Source organism: Ovis canadensis, chromosome 17 (genome assembly GCF_042477335.2).
Source record: "Ovis canadensis isolate MfBH-ARS-UI-01 breed Bighorn chromosome 17, ARS-UI_OviCan_v2, whole genome shotgun sequence".
Lineage (NCBI taxonomy): Eukaryota > Metazoa > Chordata > Mammalia > Artiodactyla > Bovidae > Ovis > Ovis canadensis.
The window spans coordinates 53,919,250-53,936,002 of NC_091261.1; the positions used below are offsets into that span (position 1 = coordinate 53,919,250).

The 16,753-nt window shown below is 38.8% G+C and overlaps 1 protein-coding gene across 1 annotated transcript in view; it reads left to right on the plus strand.

Moving 5' to 3' along the window:
- The window catches only part of ASIC5 (acid sensing ion channel subunit family member 5), a 41,363-nt gene extending 24,917 nt beyond the window's left edge, over positions 1-16,446 (plus strand). Inside the window, exons 7-10 of the mRNA XM_069557605.1 lie at positions 661-717; positions 2,761-2,929; positions 13,223-13,314; positions 16,166-16,446. Coding sequence (XP_069413706.1) covers positions 661-717; positions 2,761-2,929; positions 13,223-13,314; positions 16,166-16,356 — 509 coding nt within the window. The 3' untranslated portion in view covers positions 16,357-16,446. The remainder of the gene's footprint in view (positions 1-660; positions 718-2,760; positions 2,930-13,222; positions 13,315-16,165) is intronic.
- The last annotated feature ends 307 nt before the right edge of the window (positions 16,447-16,753 follow it).

Here is a 16,753-nt window from a genome sequence, read left to right on the forward strand (position 1 = left end):
ACCACAATAGGCAGCCCCACCAGGTGCGTGGGTCTATGCATATTTAAATCAATGGATATAGGGAGCTGGATAGAAGGTGAAGAGATGAGTCTAAGCCCCCTAACTGCTTAGGCAAGCCACTTTCTGAAACTTGGTTTCTTTGTTTGTAAAATGGTGATTTGCATGTCTTACAATCACCGTAGGAAAGAATGAGACGACAAATGTAAAAGTGAGTTTAAATTCCAAAGATATGAACAGTTGGAAATCATTATTCCTACTTGCAGTTCAGTTCAGTCTCTCAGTCACGTCCAGCTCTTTGTAACCCCATGGACTGCAGCATGCCAGGCTTCATTGCCCGTCACCAACTCCTAGAGCTTGCTCAAACTCATGTCCATCAAGTCAGTGATGCCATCCAACCACCTCATCCTCTGTCATCCCCTTCTCCTCCTGCCTTCAATCTTTTCTAGCATCAGGGTCTTAAGATTTTAAATGAAATAGATAAATGGAAAGAAACATGGAAGAAAACAAAAACATTATTTTCTTCCTCCCAGTGTGCATTTTCATCAGGTACTGTGTTTTCACACTAGTTTTTGCAAAAGGATAGATGAAGAGTGTTTTTGTCATTATTTCACTCATTTCATAAAATGTAAAGTCTCTATATTTACCCTTTTTATTTTTAAGGAAATGGGATAGAGTGTGACCTACAAAAGTTTTACAACTGTGTGTCTCCTATACTCGGTAAGTGGCTTAATTTATTTCTCTACTTTCAAGATTTATATGAAAGTTGCTCAGAATCATACAAGACTTTAAATCATACTATAGATAGTTCGGAAATGAAACAAGAGAGACTATAAGTGGTAGTTTTTCAATGTTCTTAAATTTAATAACAATAGCTTACACAGTAAAACACAATGAAAAGCCTTTCTTACTTCAAAATACGTCTAAATCAAAGATATGCACTATCAAAGTGCCAGTAAGAGAGCTGTGGTTTTTACTTCTAATTTTTTAAAACTGTAAACATTTTTATAATGAAAGTAGCTTTGTTGGTTTTTCTTATTACATACATAAAACACGCTTGTGATTAGTTCAAACATTACAGAATAGGAAAGACTCACCTGAAAATCAATAGAAATGGCATCACTTTGAAAATTACTGTCACAATTTAGGTGATCATTCTTTTCCTCATTCATTTCACTATATGTAACTTATATATAAGTGTGCATGGATAGTTTTTACATAAATGGAATCACAATGTACATTACACACATACTGGAGACAGCTTCCTCTTAAACAGCATTTTTCACTTATATATCTCTTACCTTAACTCTCAACCAGTGTTAACACTCCAGTACATTCTACCATATTTTTCTCCACAAATATAGTTTTCTATTTATGATTTTAAGTCATTGGTTATTTTATTAAAATGGAATCATACTATATACTCTTCTATGAAACTTGCTTATCTAACCTGTTGCAGAAATAACTCCAGGAAAGCAGGACTAGATTTCAGAGACTCCTTTTAATGGCTGTAAAATATTTCATGGAATGGGCATGGGTAGAAATGATCTGATATTTTTAAACAGCTTTACAAGCTGAATATGCAGAAGTCACATTACTAAGTGAGGAGTTAAAATTACATTGTCAAATTTCTTGTCATTTCCTTTCCCTGAAAAAGGATGAATGTGAAGTTTGGGGGAATATCGTGCATGCAGTTACTTCTTGGGGGAGTTTTATGGGGAAATGGGATCAGAAGAGTGCATGTGTGTGTGCACGTGCATGTATGCGTCTGTGCATGTATATGTGGATGGGTGTGTGTGTGTGTGTGTGTAGGGAAAACATGGAGGTTATTGCCAGTCATCTTTCAGAACCAAGGGATGCCTACAAAAGTCATTCTCAGAGGAGTATCAGTAGGAGAATCTAGAAAACAAGCCCAAAGTTGGTCCTTATTCAAGGTCTTGGTGAACAAAGGATTCACTGGAGTTTCAGTAACAAAACCACAAGGAAAACAAGAACTGGAACATTTGCTGAAAACAAAGAGCAACGAGATGGGCCCAGTCACTGGTCCAAAAGTGCCTGTGGGCAAACACCACTCCCTTCCCAAGACACACTCACATGGGAGTTGTGGTTGCTGAGGAGAAGCCAGAGGACAGGGAACTAAGTGAGAAAGTCACTGCATCCCCAGACCCGAGGACCTCAGCACCCCACAGCACGATCCATACCATCTTTATTGAAACAAGCCCAAGAGTACATTTGGTTTAAACCTGTGTCACTCACTTTCAAGATGATGTTCCTAAGCTCCTCTCAAGGTGATGTAAGGTCACAAAAACTTTCCATCTTTTATCCAAATATCTAATATCTTATGAAAGCAAGCCCAGAGACTTTCTGGTAAGAAATTCTTACTTCTAGCAAAGATATGAATCCAGTGACACCATGAATTCAAGGTTAACCCCTATGATTTATATTGTCTTCTTTGCTCTATTTGTACTAAAATGTAAACAGAATATAAATACCACTCATTAAGGAAGCAGTGATTGAACTTGTTAACCACTGTTTTAAACATAGGGATTTCCCCCTAAAGGCTCTGACTGTAAAGAATCCACGTTCAAGCAGGAGATGTGGGTTCATTCCCTGGGTCAGAAAGATCCCCTTGAGAAGGAAATGGCAACCCACCCCAGTATTCTTGCACAGTGAAAGTGAAATGATAAAATTTTGAAAAGCTCTGTCCTCCCCAGTGTGAAATAATCTTTTTCTCCAAATATCCTGTCCTAATTTTCATCTCAGACCACATTGAAGTTAAGGGATTGTGTACGGTGGGAACACACAATTCCAGCTGCCCTGTACCTTGTGAAGAAACAGAATACCCTGCGTTCATTTCTTATTCTACTTTTCCAAGCCAAAAAGCTTTGAAATATCTTTCCAAGAAGTTGAATCAAAGCCAGCAATATATCAGGTATTTGTTTCAGCCTTATATATTATTTCTAATTAACATACATATTTTCTTTACTTTCAAAGACTCCAGGAATGAAATTCTGATCAATCACAGGAAGCAAGGGCTGACAGCAGTGAATCATCAATGAAAGCCTAGAATTTTAAATGTAGAAAAGAGCTTGTCTTTCAATCCCTTAACTTAATTGAGTGAAAAGTGAAATAAGGACTGAATAATTTGCTTATGATCTTACACTTTTGGCCCAACTGGGGAATAATGCTAACATGACTGAAAACATGAAAACCCCTTACAGCTTAGCTGGTAAAGAATCCTCCTGCAATGCAGGAGACCCCAGTTCAATTCCTAGGTAGGGAAGTTCCCCTGGAGAAGCGATAGGCTACCCAGTCCAATATTCTTGGGCTTCCCTGCTAGCTCAGATGGTAAAGAATCCACCTGCAATGCAGGAGACCTGGGTTCAATCCCTGGGCTGGGAAGATTCCCTGGAGAAGGAAACAGCTACCCATTCCAGTATTCTTGCTTGGAGAATCCCATGGACAGAGGAGCCTGGCGAGCTACAGTCCACAGAGTCATAAAGAGTCAGATATGACTGAGCAGCTAAGCACAACCACATATTTTATAAAGTTTGGGTATACTAATAACTGTATTAATTAAAGGGAATACAAATTATTCTCATTTTACAGAGGAAAGGAGTAAAGTTAATACATTTCAAGTGAATTGTCCTGTGAAGGTCCTTAGTGGCACACAGAGAATTTATGCCCCAAACCTAAACTCTGGTCTCTGTATATTTTCCACAGGGACACATCACTACAATTTTGATGAACTAAAGATTATATTAGGTCTCCTGCTATATCACTCTCCTATCAGAAATAAATCAAACTTCATAAAAAATGTTTTAAAAATCAGGCAGCATCATAATATTTATCTTTGTATTTTATTCATATTTTTAAGTTGAGGACCTGAAATATCAATATAATACATTTGGTGTTTGTACTTAAGTCTATTATAATAAAATATATTAATTAATTAAATGTGGATTTACTTTTGTACAGCCAAGTATCTGACTTTGAAAGCATATTTCAGGTTTTAAGCTGGTATGTATTTTAATGAAATAAACAAAAAAGCATTCTCCCAGTGTAAATTCCTAGACAATAAAATGATCTTTCAAATCAGGAAGAAAAAGTCTTTTCATTAAGATGGAGTTGATAGGGCATCACTTTAAACAGTTGGATGAAAAGATAGAAAGCTAGAAAATTTGCAGCTATATCTTTGTCAGCACTTCTGTCTCTAGTATAGATGCCTCTATTTCATTTTAATATGGAAAACTGATGTATTTATAATATTATTCCTATTATACTTAGCTGTGCCTGAGAAGAGCACTTCATGTGATTTTTTGGCTGGAAAAAATCTCCTGGGCTCCCTGTTTATCATGCAGAGGATGTGGACTTTATTTTAGAGACATATTGGTGAAGTCAGAAAAAAAACTCATTGTTATACAAAATGACTCTAGAGAATGTTGTTGTTTTTTCTCCTAAAATTTATCTTACTGTAAGTAGCTACCCATTAACCTCATCCTATAACTGACGCATGGGGACCTTGCAGGCTTGTGACTAGCAGAGGCCCGTGCCGGGAGGGCTAAGGCGAGTGGCTAAACAAACACAGCTGGACTCAGGGCTATCCAAATCCTAGACAGAACCAGGGGTTAGGAATCACATATATAATTAAAAATGTGCCTTGTGTACAGAGATCAAAAATCGAAGAGTGGTTAATCAGAAAACATGAAGAGTTTGTTGTTGTTGTTTAGTTGCTAAGTGGTGTCTGATTCTTTCACGACCCCATGAACTCTAGCCCACCAGGCTCCTTTGTTTATGGGATTTTCCAGGCAAGAATACTGGAGTGAGTTGCCATTTCCTTCTGCAGGGGATCTTCCTGACCCAGGGATCGAACTTGCATCTCCTGCATTGGCAGGTGGATTCTTTACCACCGGGCCACCAGGAAAGAGCATACAGTTTGTTAGGAAAGCAGTTACAAAAGCTTAGCATCAGTAGGGTTTAAAGCACTCTTAATTTAATCATGAAGTGTGATGGTGGTGGCACAAACCAGCCCAAGACTATGACCAGTCTGGAGCCCCAAGTGGCAGTTGCTGGATTCCATCAAGAAGGAGGTGAGAAGATTAGCCTGATTGAAGCAGACCCTATGGAAGTGAATTGTGGCTCAATTTAGGCCAATTTCATTAGCAAAATAAATGTTTGTTTAATTGAATGAATTTTCAAGTAAATTTTGTATAAAATGATTTGGTTTATAAAAAAAATTATTCCCCTCAATTAATCCATCACTAAAACTTAAGCATGTGGAAGCATTTTTTAGTGTTTTATAAATGGGATAAACACTCTATTTTTTCTTTGATCTTCTTACCCTCATTAAAATCCAGATTTTATTTTATAATTGTACCTCTTGACATAAACAAGTATTCTTGGATCTAAATTCTGAAAAATTTTCCTATCACCATGAAATGTAGTTTCAAAGAGACCCAAATTACTAGCAAGTAACTCACTTTGGAGGAGCTGAGTAAACCTTGTGATATTTTTATAGGGGTTGAATTTGTCTTCTCTCCAAAACACAAATAGATAATTTTGGAAAATGGCTCTAACTTTTGTGCTTGGGAAATTAAACAGTATTATCAGTTTACATGTAAATTTGGATCACAAAAAGATTGCAACATTGCTAAAATTTCTCAACGTCCAAAACAACCTTATTATTTCCTTCACTTTGGCTGCTGTGTTATTATTTGCAAATATTATGATACCCCTTGCTTAGCTACTTAAACGCAGTACATTCCCCTGTTACCCAGGGTTAAACCAATGGAAATTAAGTAAACATATTAATGACATATTTTGAATTAATTCTATTTGGGAATATTGATTTCTAAATGGTAAACAATCAGGAGAGTGATTTACAACCATGCCTCCCAGCTATTAAAGATACCACATAATTCCAGGAATCATTGCTAATAGAACCTATTCTTTTTTCTTTTTTACTTTTTATTTTATATTGGACTATAGGCCTGGCGTGCTGCGATTCATGGGGTCACAGAGTCAGACACGACTGTGCGACTGAACTGAACTGAACTGATGGCTGATTTATAATGTTGTGTTAGTTTCAGATGTACAGCTGATCCAGTTACACATATACATATATCTATTCCAAAATCTTTTCCCATTTACATATTACATTACATAATAGGATCTTTCTTAATGAAACTATTGTTGCATATGAAAACCATCAGGTAGTTGATATTTACCTCAGTTTAAAAGACAGAGAGGTTAAATATTTATAAATTTATTCATTCGTTGTTTTCTTCTTTGATTTGTTCCCTTATTTGTCCATTTCACAAATTGGAAATGAGTGCCTTTTGTGTGCCAGTATTCTGGAACGCTCTAAAAACTAGAGATAACTTCTGTGCATAAAAGATAAACCCCTGCCATGCTGCACGCATCCCCTGAGGAGTGAAGATGGACAATAAATACATGGGGCAATCAGCCATGGTGCTGAGTGCCTGGGAGGGGAAGGGAAAGAAAAGAAGGAGTCAGAGTCAGGGAGGGCTGGTCTCAGCATGAAGGACTGAGATCAAGTAAGACGGTCCTGGCAGGGTGATAGCCGAGCAAAGACCCAGTGCTTCTCAAACTTGTCAGTGTCAAAGTCCCTTTACAGTCTTCAGAATCACTGAGGAGTCCAGTGAGTTCTCCTTCATGTGAGCTTTAAGTATCAATATTTGCCATATTAGGAAAGTGAGGTGTGACTTCTTAAATTTATTGATTCACTTAAAACAACAATAATGAATGTGCTATACAGTAACATAAGTAAAAGTTTTTATAAAGATTAACTATTTTCAAAAATGTTTAGGAAGAGGAGTAGGATTGTTTTAGGATGTGGTAGATGTCTTCAGTGTCTGAAAAGAGAAGACAGCTGGATTCTCACTTTTGCATTTAATTTGTTGGGTTATGTTGTTTGGTTGGAGAACATGAAGACAACTTTGCATGAAACAAATGTATAGTTCAAAAAGGGAGGCTTATTTTTAAAGCCTTTATAGATAATTGTGATATTTTTCTTTGATGATACATCAAAAATCAACAAGACTAGCTTCTTACATGTTAACATCAGTATGTGTTTTGTCATTTGCCCAGAGGGACTGAGGTCAACTCTTTATTTTTTTTAATATCAATTTATTTATTTTAATTCGAGGTTAATTACTCCACAATATTATATTGGTTTTGCCATACATCAACATGCATCCACCACAGGTATACATGTGTTCCCCATCCTGAACGCTCCTCACTCCTCCCTCCCTGTACCATCCCTCTGGGTAGTCCCAGTGCACCAGCCCCAAGCATTCAGTATCATGCATCGAACCTGGACTGGCGATTTGTTTCATATATGATATTATACATGTTTCAATGCCATTCTCCCAAATCATCCCACCCTCTCCCTCTCCCACAGAGTCCAAAAGCCTGTTCTATGCATCTGTGTCTCTTTTGCTGTCTCGCATACAGGGTTAGCATTACCATCTTTCTAAATTCCGTATATATGCGTTAGTATATTGTATTGGTGTTTTTCTTTCTGGCTTACTTCACTCTGTATAATAGGCTCCAGTTTCAACATTTGATGGCACTGTTGAGATTCATGCTGCCATACATGCATCAGGAGGGTATGAAAAATGTACTTATTGTTCACATAATGACACTTTCTGTGAACAGAAGGGCAGGCTCCCAGGCAGAACTTTTCTTGGTTTGTGAGAGAACAAGAAAAGGCAGCTGGGTCTGCCTGGCCTTATGGTTTTGAGGTAGGACTTGGACAAACAATCTGAGATGAGGGCCAAGGTCTGTGTGGTTGAACTTTCCCAGGTGCCAAAGGGGGAAGAGCATGGCTTTCTCATCACTTTAACTCTTTGAGGACAAGAAAGGGGTGGGGTGGCATTTGAAAGCTGTCATCTCTGAAATGTCAAAACATATCAGTGAATTTTTCATATGCAATTCTATTTATACTCACTTGCACTTTATACAAACTTGCACTTTGAATGGGTCTTTCATTGTGCATGGTTTGGAACATCATTTATTGGGCATTAGAAAAATTCTTTTAGCTATGAGCATTTTCCAAATATCAATCTATTTTATTATGTAATATACATTGCAGTGTAATAACATTACTTTTCCTATCATGCTGCTGTTGTTAAGTCGCTTCAGTCATGTCTGACTCTGTGCAACCCCATAGACAGCAGCCCACCAGGCTCCTCTGTCCCTGGGATTTTCCAGGCAAGAACACTGGAGTGGGTTGCCATTTCCTTCTCCAATGCATGAAAGTGAAAAGTGAAAGTGAAGTCGCTCAGTCGTGTCCAACTCAGCAACCCCGTGGACTGCAGCCTACCAGGCTCCTCCATACATGGGATGTTCCAGGCAAGAGTACTGGAGTGGATTGCCATTGCCTTCTCTGTTTCCTATCATAAAAGTCTTTAAAAGTTGAGTTATCAAGCTCATCATAGCAGACATAAATTTTCCAGAATTTTAACTTTAGCTTTAATTTTAAAAGTTTAACTTTTAAGCTTTAATTTTAAAAGCTTAAAATGTATTATTGACCTCAAGTCTTATCAGTTATTCTGGATGCAACAAGCTCATTTTGTTCATTATTTTGAAAATCTCTGCCAGATTTCGCATTCTTAAGAGCTATAGTTTGTCAGCCATTCCTTCAAGTGAAATTGATGTTCCGCATCAGAAGCGGCTACTGCAGCTTTCTTGAAGTAACAATCATAGTGGAAATGTTAGATAACATGTCAGTATTTTATGAAAATAATTTTGACTTTGTGAACTTCCAAAAGAGATAACAGGGATCCCTAGGGGTCTGTGTGGGCTTCCCTGATGGCTCAAGTGGTAAAGAATCCACCTGCAATCCATGAGGTGTGGGTTCCATCCCTGGTTCAGGAACACCCCTGGAGGATGGCATGGCAACCTACTCCAGTATTCTGGCCTGGAGATTCCCATGGACAGAGGAGCCTGGCAGGCTACAGTTTATGAGTTTTCAAAGAATCTGATACTGAGCGACTAAGCAGGCATGCACAGTAGGGGTCTATGACCACACTTTGAAAATTGTTAGGCTTTAAGGTGATATAAGAGCTGGTCTCAATATTAATGGGAAAAAGGCACTTCAGGAAAGAAAACCACATGCCAAGAAAAGTCCTAGGCTGACAAGCGCACCTTATATATGGGTAGAATAGCCTGGAAATTGGTGTAGCAGGAAGCAGAGTAGATGATAGCCAAGGATGGGTAAGCATCAGTCACCATGAACAGGTCAGTGGTAGACAGAAATCTCATAACGCCACAGAGGGCGAATCTCTGGGGAGCTCTCAGCAGGAAAGTGATATGATTTACAAGTTGCAAAAGTATTGCCTTGGTTCTTGTGTGAAGAGCGGAGGGTATCTGTTGAGATGGAGTACACTAAGTTCAGAAGTAGAAGGAGAAACCAGAAAGTGACTAGAAAAATCCAGGTGAGAGATGATGGAGGTTTAGGCAAAGGTGCTCTCAGTGGATGGGTGAGAGGTTGGATTCTGGGTATATTTGAAGGTAAAGCAAATACTGATGGATTAGCTGTGAAATGTTATTGCATTAAAAATGAAGAAATATCTAAAGTTTGACTTCGAATATTTGAAATGTCTATTGAACATCAAGTAGAATACCAAGAGGCAATTCGATGTATTAATGAATTTAAAGGTAGTGTCTGGGTTGAAGATGGTAAGTGTACATAAGAGTTATTTCAAAATAGTTATTTAGCCACTCTGGCTGCATATAAAGATTTCCAGAAAACAGTGAGAAAACTGCCTCTGCCCAAAATACTAATGATATAAGGTAAATGACTACCACTTATCAAAAGCACAATAGATGCAGGTTCTGTATCAGTTCTTTGCATATATTATTTAATTGCTTCTTGCCACAGAACTGAAATCCTGACCACAGAAGAAGCAACCAAGACCCGGGAAAAGAAGGTGGTTTCTCCAGGACCACATAAGTCACAAAGAACAGGACCCAGATTTGAATTAAAGTTAGACACACAGTCAAGCATTTGTAAATCATATACTCAGTAGAGATTTACTTTCAATGTCTTTTCCCAGTTTCTCAGGAATGAAGCACAGAAAAGTTATTAGGTCAGGAGAAAAATTATTTTCCCTAAATACCAACATGACATGAATGCATTTAAAATGAAGCTATAGTAATTAGTACTGAACACAATGTCATGTCTAATTCAATACTAAACAATCTCTGAGACAAAAATAAATACTACCTTTGTCGAATGAGAATTAAAAGACCATCTGCCAAACCTTCTGTCTATGCCTGTGAGGGCTACCGTGTTAGAATAAAGGCTGAGAATAGAATAAGTCAGCTAAGACTGTCACAAAAGGTGGTCAGAACCTCTCCTAATGGGGGGAGGGGGGGAGGGTAGCCCAGGGCAACAGAGGGCAACACAGTTCAGTTCAGTTCATTCACTCAGTCGTGTCCAATTCTTTGTGACCCCATGAACTGCAGCATGCCAGGCCTCCCTGTCCATCACCAGCTCCCAGAGTTTACCCAAGCTCATGTCCATTGAGTCAGTGATGCCATCCAACCATCTCATCCTCTGTCATCACCTTCTCCACCTGCCTTCAATCTTTCCCAGCATCAAGGTCTTTTCAAATGAGTCAACTCTTCGCATTAACTGGCCAAAGTATTGGAGTTTCAGCTCCAGCATCAGTCCTTCTAATGAACACTCAGGACTGATCTTCTTTAGGATAGACTGGTTGGACTCCTTGCAGTCCAAGGGACTCTCAAAGGTCTTCTTCAACACCACAGTTCAAAAGCATCAGTTCTTCAGTGCCCAGCTTTCTTTATAGTCCAACTCTCACATCCATACATGATTACTGGAAAAGCTATAGCCTTGATGAGACCGACCTTTGCTGGCTAAGTAATGTCTCTGGTTTTTAATATGCTGTCTAGGTTGGTCATAACTTTCTTTCCAAGGAGTAAGCGTCTTTTAATTTCATGGCTGCAGTCACCAGCTGCAGTGATTTTGGAGCCCCCAAAAATAAAGCCACTGTTTCCACTGCTTCCCCATCTATTTGCCATGAAATGATAGGACCAGATGCCATGATCCTAGTTTTCTGAATGTTGATCTTTATGCCAACTTTTTCACTCTCCTCTTTCACTTTCTTCAAGAGGCTCTTTAGTTCTTCACTTTCTGGCATAAAGGTGGTGTTATCTGCATATCTGAAGTTATTGATATTTTTCCCAGCAATCTTAATTCCAGCTTGTGCTTCTTTGAGCCCAGCATTTCTCATGATGTACTCTGCATAGAAGTTAAATAAGCAGGGTGAGAATACACAGCCTTGACGTACTCCTTTTCCTATTTGGAACCAGTCTGTTGTTCCATGTCCAGTTCTAACTGTTGCTTCTTGACCTGCATATAGGTTTCTCAAGAGGCAAGTCAGGTGGTCTGGTATTCCCAACTCTTTCAGGATTGTCCACAGTTTCTTGTGATCCACACAGTCAAAGGCTTTGGCATAGTCAATGAAGCAGAAATAGATGTTTTTTCTGGAACTCTCTTGCTTTGTCCATGATCCAGCAGATGTTGGCAATTTGATCTCTGGTTCCTCTGCCTTTTCTAAAACCAGCTTGAACATCTGGAAGATCACAGTTCACATATTGCTGAAGCCTGGCTTGGAGAATTTTGAGCATTACTTTACTAGCATGTGAGATGAGTGTGATTGTGCAATAGTTTGAGCATTCTTTGGCATTGCCTTTCTTTGAGATTGGAATGAAACTGACCTTTTCCAGTCCTGTGGCCACTGCTGAGTTTTCCAAATTTGCTGGCATATTGAGCGCAGCACTTTCACAACATCATCTTTTAGGATTTGAAATAGCTCAAGTGGAATTCCATTACCTCCACTAGCTTTGTTCATAGTGATGCTTCCTAAGGCCAACTTGACTTCACATTCCAAGATATCTGGCTCTAGGTGAGTGAACACACCATCATGATTAACTGGGTTGTGAATATCTTTTTGTACAGTTCTTCTGTGTATTCTTGCCACCTCTTGTTAATATCTTTTACTTCTGTTAGGTCCTTATGATTTTTGTCCTTTATTGAGCCCATCTTTGCATGAAATTGTCACTTGGTATCTCTAATTTTCTTGAGGAGATCTCTAGTCTTTCCCATTCTATTGTTTTCCTCTATTTCTTTGCATTGATCACTGAGGAAGGCTTTCTTATATCTCCTTGCTGTTCTTTGAAACTCTGCATTCAAATGGGAATATCTTTCCTTTTCTCCTTAGCTTTTCACTTCTCTTCTTTTCACAGTTATTCGTAAGGCCTCCTCAGACAGCCATTTTGCTTTTTTGCATTTCTTTTTACTTGGGATGGTCTTGATCCCTGTCTCCTGTACAATGTCACGAAACTCCATCCATAGTTCCTCGGGTACTCTGTCCATCAGAGCTAGTCCCTTAAATCCACTTCTCACTTCCACTGTATAATCATAAGGGATATGATATAGGTTGTACCTGAATGGTCTAGTGGTTTTCCCTACTTTCTTCAGTTTGGCAAGTCTGAATTTGGCAATAAGGAGTTCATGATCTGAGCCACAGTCAGCTCCCAGTCTTATTTTTGCTGACTGTATAGAGCTTCTCCATCTTTGGGTGCAAAGAATACAATCAATGTTATTTCGAATGTGGTCCACTGGAGAAAGGAATGGCAAACAACTTCAGGATTTTTGCTTTTTCCCATGAACAGTATGAAAAGGCAAAAAGATGGGACACTGAAAGATGAACTCCCCTGGTTGGTAGGTGCCCAATATGTTACTGGAGATCAGTGGAGAAATAACTCCAGAAATAATGAAGAGACAGAGCGAAAGCAAAAACCACACCCAGTTGTAGATGTGACTGGTGATAGAAGCAAGGTTTGATGCTATAAAGAGGGCAACTTAGCTTAGGTCTAAGTATTTTAAAGGTACAAAATAAGATACCTAACTGTTTGATAAAATATGCTTGCCCACCTACCTCAAGTACATGGTCAAAATGACAAAGTCAAAAATATCAGCAGAACCATAGATTTCTTTTCATATGATTGAAAGTTGGCAAATATCAAAGATAGATAAATTTAATTATATTCCACATGTTCAAGTGTGGGCAATGTTTATATGAGTAACCAAAAAAGAGAAAGTAATTCAAAAGCTGAAAAAATAAAATTGGGCTGACAATCTTGAGCTCAATGAACTCTTTTTTATCCCCAGGGAGAATCTTGTGAATATTGAAATAAACTATAGTGACTTAAACTATAAGATAACCCAGCAGCAAAAAGCAGTGAGTGTCTCTGAGTTACTTGGTAAGTATTATCTAGCTGTTCCTCAATTTTTTTTAATTTATCTATTTTAATTGAAGGCCAATTACTTTAGATTTTGTGGTGGTTTCTGACACACATTGACCTGAATCAGCCATGGGTGTGCATGTGTCGCCCCGTCCTGAACTCCCAACCCCCTCCCCTCCCCTCCCCGTCCCTCTGGGTTGTCCCAAGCACCGGCTTTGAGTGCCCTACTTCATGCATCGAACTTGCATTGGTCATCTACGTCACATATGGTAATATGCATGTTTCAATGCCATTCTCTCAAATCATCCCACCCTCACCGTCTCCCACAGAGTCCAAAAGTCTGTTCTTTATATCTGCACCTCTTTTGTTGTCTTGCATATAGGGTTGTCGTTACCATCTTTCTAAATTCCAGATATATGCATTAATATACTGTATTGGTGTTTTTCTTTCTGACTGACTTCACTCTGTATAATCGGCTCCAGTTTCATCCACCTCATTAGAACTGACTCAAATGCATTCTTTTTAATAGCTGAGTAATATTCCATTGTGTATATGCACCTCAGCTTTCTTATCCATTCTTCTGCTGATGGACATCTAGGTTGATTCCATGTCCTAGCTATTGTAAACAGCACTGCGATGAACATTGGGGTACACGTGTCTCTTTCAATTCTGGTTTCCTTGGTGTGTTTGCCCAGTAATGGGGTTGCTGCATCATAAGGCAGTTCTATTTCCAGTTTTTTTAAGGAATCTCCACACTGTTCTCCATAGTGGCTGTACTAGTTTGCATTCCCACCTACAGTGTAAGAGGGTTTCCCTTTTTTCCACACCCTCTCCAGCATTTATTGTTTGTAGATTTTTTGATGGCAGCCATTCTGAGCAGCCTGAGATGGTACCTCATTGTGGTTTTGATTTGCATTTCTCTGATAATGAGTGATGTTGAGCATCTTCTCCTGTGTTTGTTAGCCATCTGCATGTCTTCTTTGTAGAAATGTCTGTTCCTCAATTTAAAAAAAATTTCTATCAGTTTATTTTCCTTTCATATTTAAGGTTTAGCTTATCAATGGAAAAAAATAATCCATGGTGCTTGTCTTTCACTTGTCATGTAAATCTGACACCTTTCCAGTCTCTGGACATGTCTCCAGCAAATGCAGCGGGGTGCTCAGAAGTAAGGCAGGGCTCATGGACTTCCCAGGTGGCGCAGTGGTAAAGAATCACCTGCCAATGTAGGAGATTCAAGAGACATGAGTTCCATCCCTGGGTTTGAAAGATCCCCTGGAGAAGGAAATGGCAACCCATTCCAATATTCTTGCCTGGAAAACTCTGTGGACAGCAGAAGAACCTGACAGGCTGAAGTCCATGGGGTTGCAAAGAATCAGCCATGACTGTGCACAGTACAGGGTACAGTGCATGGTCTCATGGTCACTCAGCATCTGCCTTCACCCAGATGTATCTAACCGCATGTCTGGGTCGAATATCAGCGTCACTGACCTCTGCAACAAATTCCACCCAGACTGGGCTGCAAAGAACCTGAAAAAGTAAAATCTGCATTTAAGTTACAAACACTACCTGTTCATGCTTCTCCATCATTCAGTCCTTGGCAAACTTAACCACTGAATTCCAGATTTCACTGTCTCTCAGAGGAGGTTGCGGAACAGACAGAACAGGAATCAGAGTCAGGTTGAGTGACCAAGGTCAAACCCTGGTGGCTGAGCCAATCTCCTCAACACAATGCAGAATCCTCAGTGCTCTTGGATGGGCTTTCCTGGTAGCTCAGCTGGTAAAGAATCCACCTACAATGTGGGAGACCTGGGTTTGATTCCTGGGTTGGGAAGATCCCCTGGAGAAGTAAGTGGCTACCTACTCCAGTTTTCTGGCCTGGAGAATTCCATGGACTGTATAGAGTCTATGGGGTCACATACTGGAGTGGGGTGCCATTGCCTTCTCCAATAGAGTCAGATAGGACTGAGCAACTTTCACGTTCATACTCAATCCGTCGCCAGGTCTTACAAAAATAACATTGTCCTAAGAATGGCTCAGGGCAAAGAGGAAAAGATTAGTAATGTAATCTATTTACAAAGGCAGTGCTTGAGGAGTCAGATTCACAGAGACAAAAAATAGGGTGGTGGATGCAAGGGACTGGGGAAGGGGCCAGTGATGAGTCAGTATTTAATGAGGACAGAGTTTCTGCTGGGGAAGATGAGAAAGTTCTGGAGACAGATGCTGGTGATGATTTTATGACAATGGGAATATACTTAATGCCACAGAATTGTACACTTAAAACTGACTAACATGGCTAATTTTATTCTATATACATTTTGCCACAAAAAAGCACAAACAATAAAGACTTATAGATGCTGAAAAACTTGTTAAAAAGAAGGCAGTACTGTGTTCATATATCTTAGTTCAATGAAATACTGCAAATGCTTACAAAGAAATTGTTTAGACACTTGAGGTCATAAACTGCTTGGAAATCTGTTTCTGGAAAGTATCATTAACCAGTAAGGCTGTCCTGGTGTCCAATTTCTGTTCTCCATTCTGTTCTCCACTTAGAAATGAATGTGTGATTGTCTAGGATGTTTTATGAATTTGCTGAGATTTAATACCCTCCAAAGTCCTTGAGTTGTATTTTTGGAAATAGAATTTATGTTTTCTTTCACTCCCTTTTTTGAGATAATTATGTGAATGTTACTCTAAGGTATTATTTATTGCTACTGCATTATTTATGCTAAACTTAATACCATTAGCTCATATTCATATATCAGCTATTATTAACTTTTGAGCTTCAAATAATTTAAAATCTAGTAATGTTTAATTTGCTTTTTATGGAATAAGCATGATTATTTCACTTTCTTTATTGGCTTTATTACAGCAGATGTTGGTGGTCAGCTGGGCCTATTTTGTGGGGCCAGCGTGATTACAATTATAGAAATTATTGAGTATATATTCACCAATTTCTACTGGATATGCATTTTGTTCTTGCTGAAGATCCCTGAAATGGCCCAGGGCGCTCCTGCACCTCAGAATCACCTGGGGAATAAAGACAGCATCGAGGTATGCTGATGTCCACTTAGGACAAAAGCATTTGTTCTCTTCACGATACCTTCAGATTTACTCACGGCTTATTCACTGCTCTGTAACTTTATGCTATAGTCCTGGAGATATCTATCTTTTTATACATACTTCATCTCTGTCTGTGTCTTTAATTACACATACATATTGATTTATATATTAAAAAAAGAAACGGGCACTGTCTTGGGTTTTTTTCCACCATGGAATTAATTGATTAATTCCCAGTACCCAGAATAGTAGAGATTATATAGTAGGCATTTCAGAAATACTTACTAATGATTGAAAGCATGTTCAATAGAAAAGACACTCTTTATGACTAACTACATAAGTTAGACATGATAGATACGCTATATTTGAGGAGACAAGATACTTCTTTATTTAGGAAGCA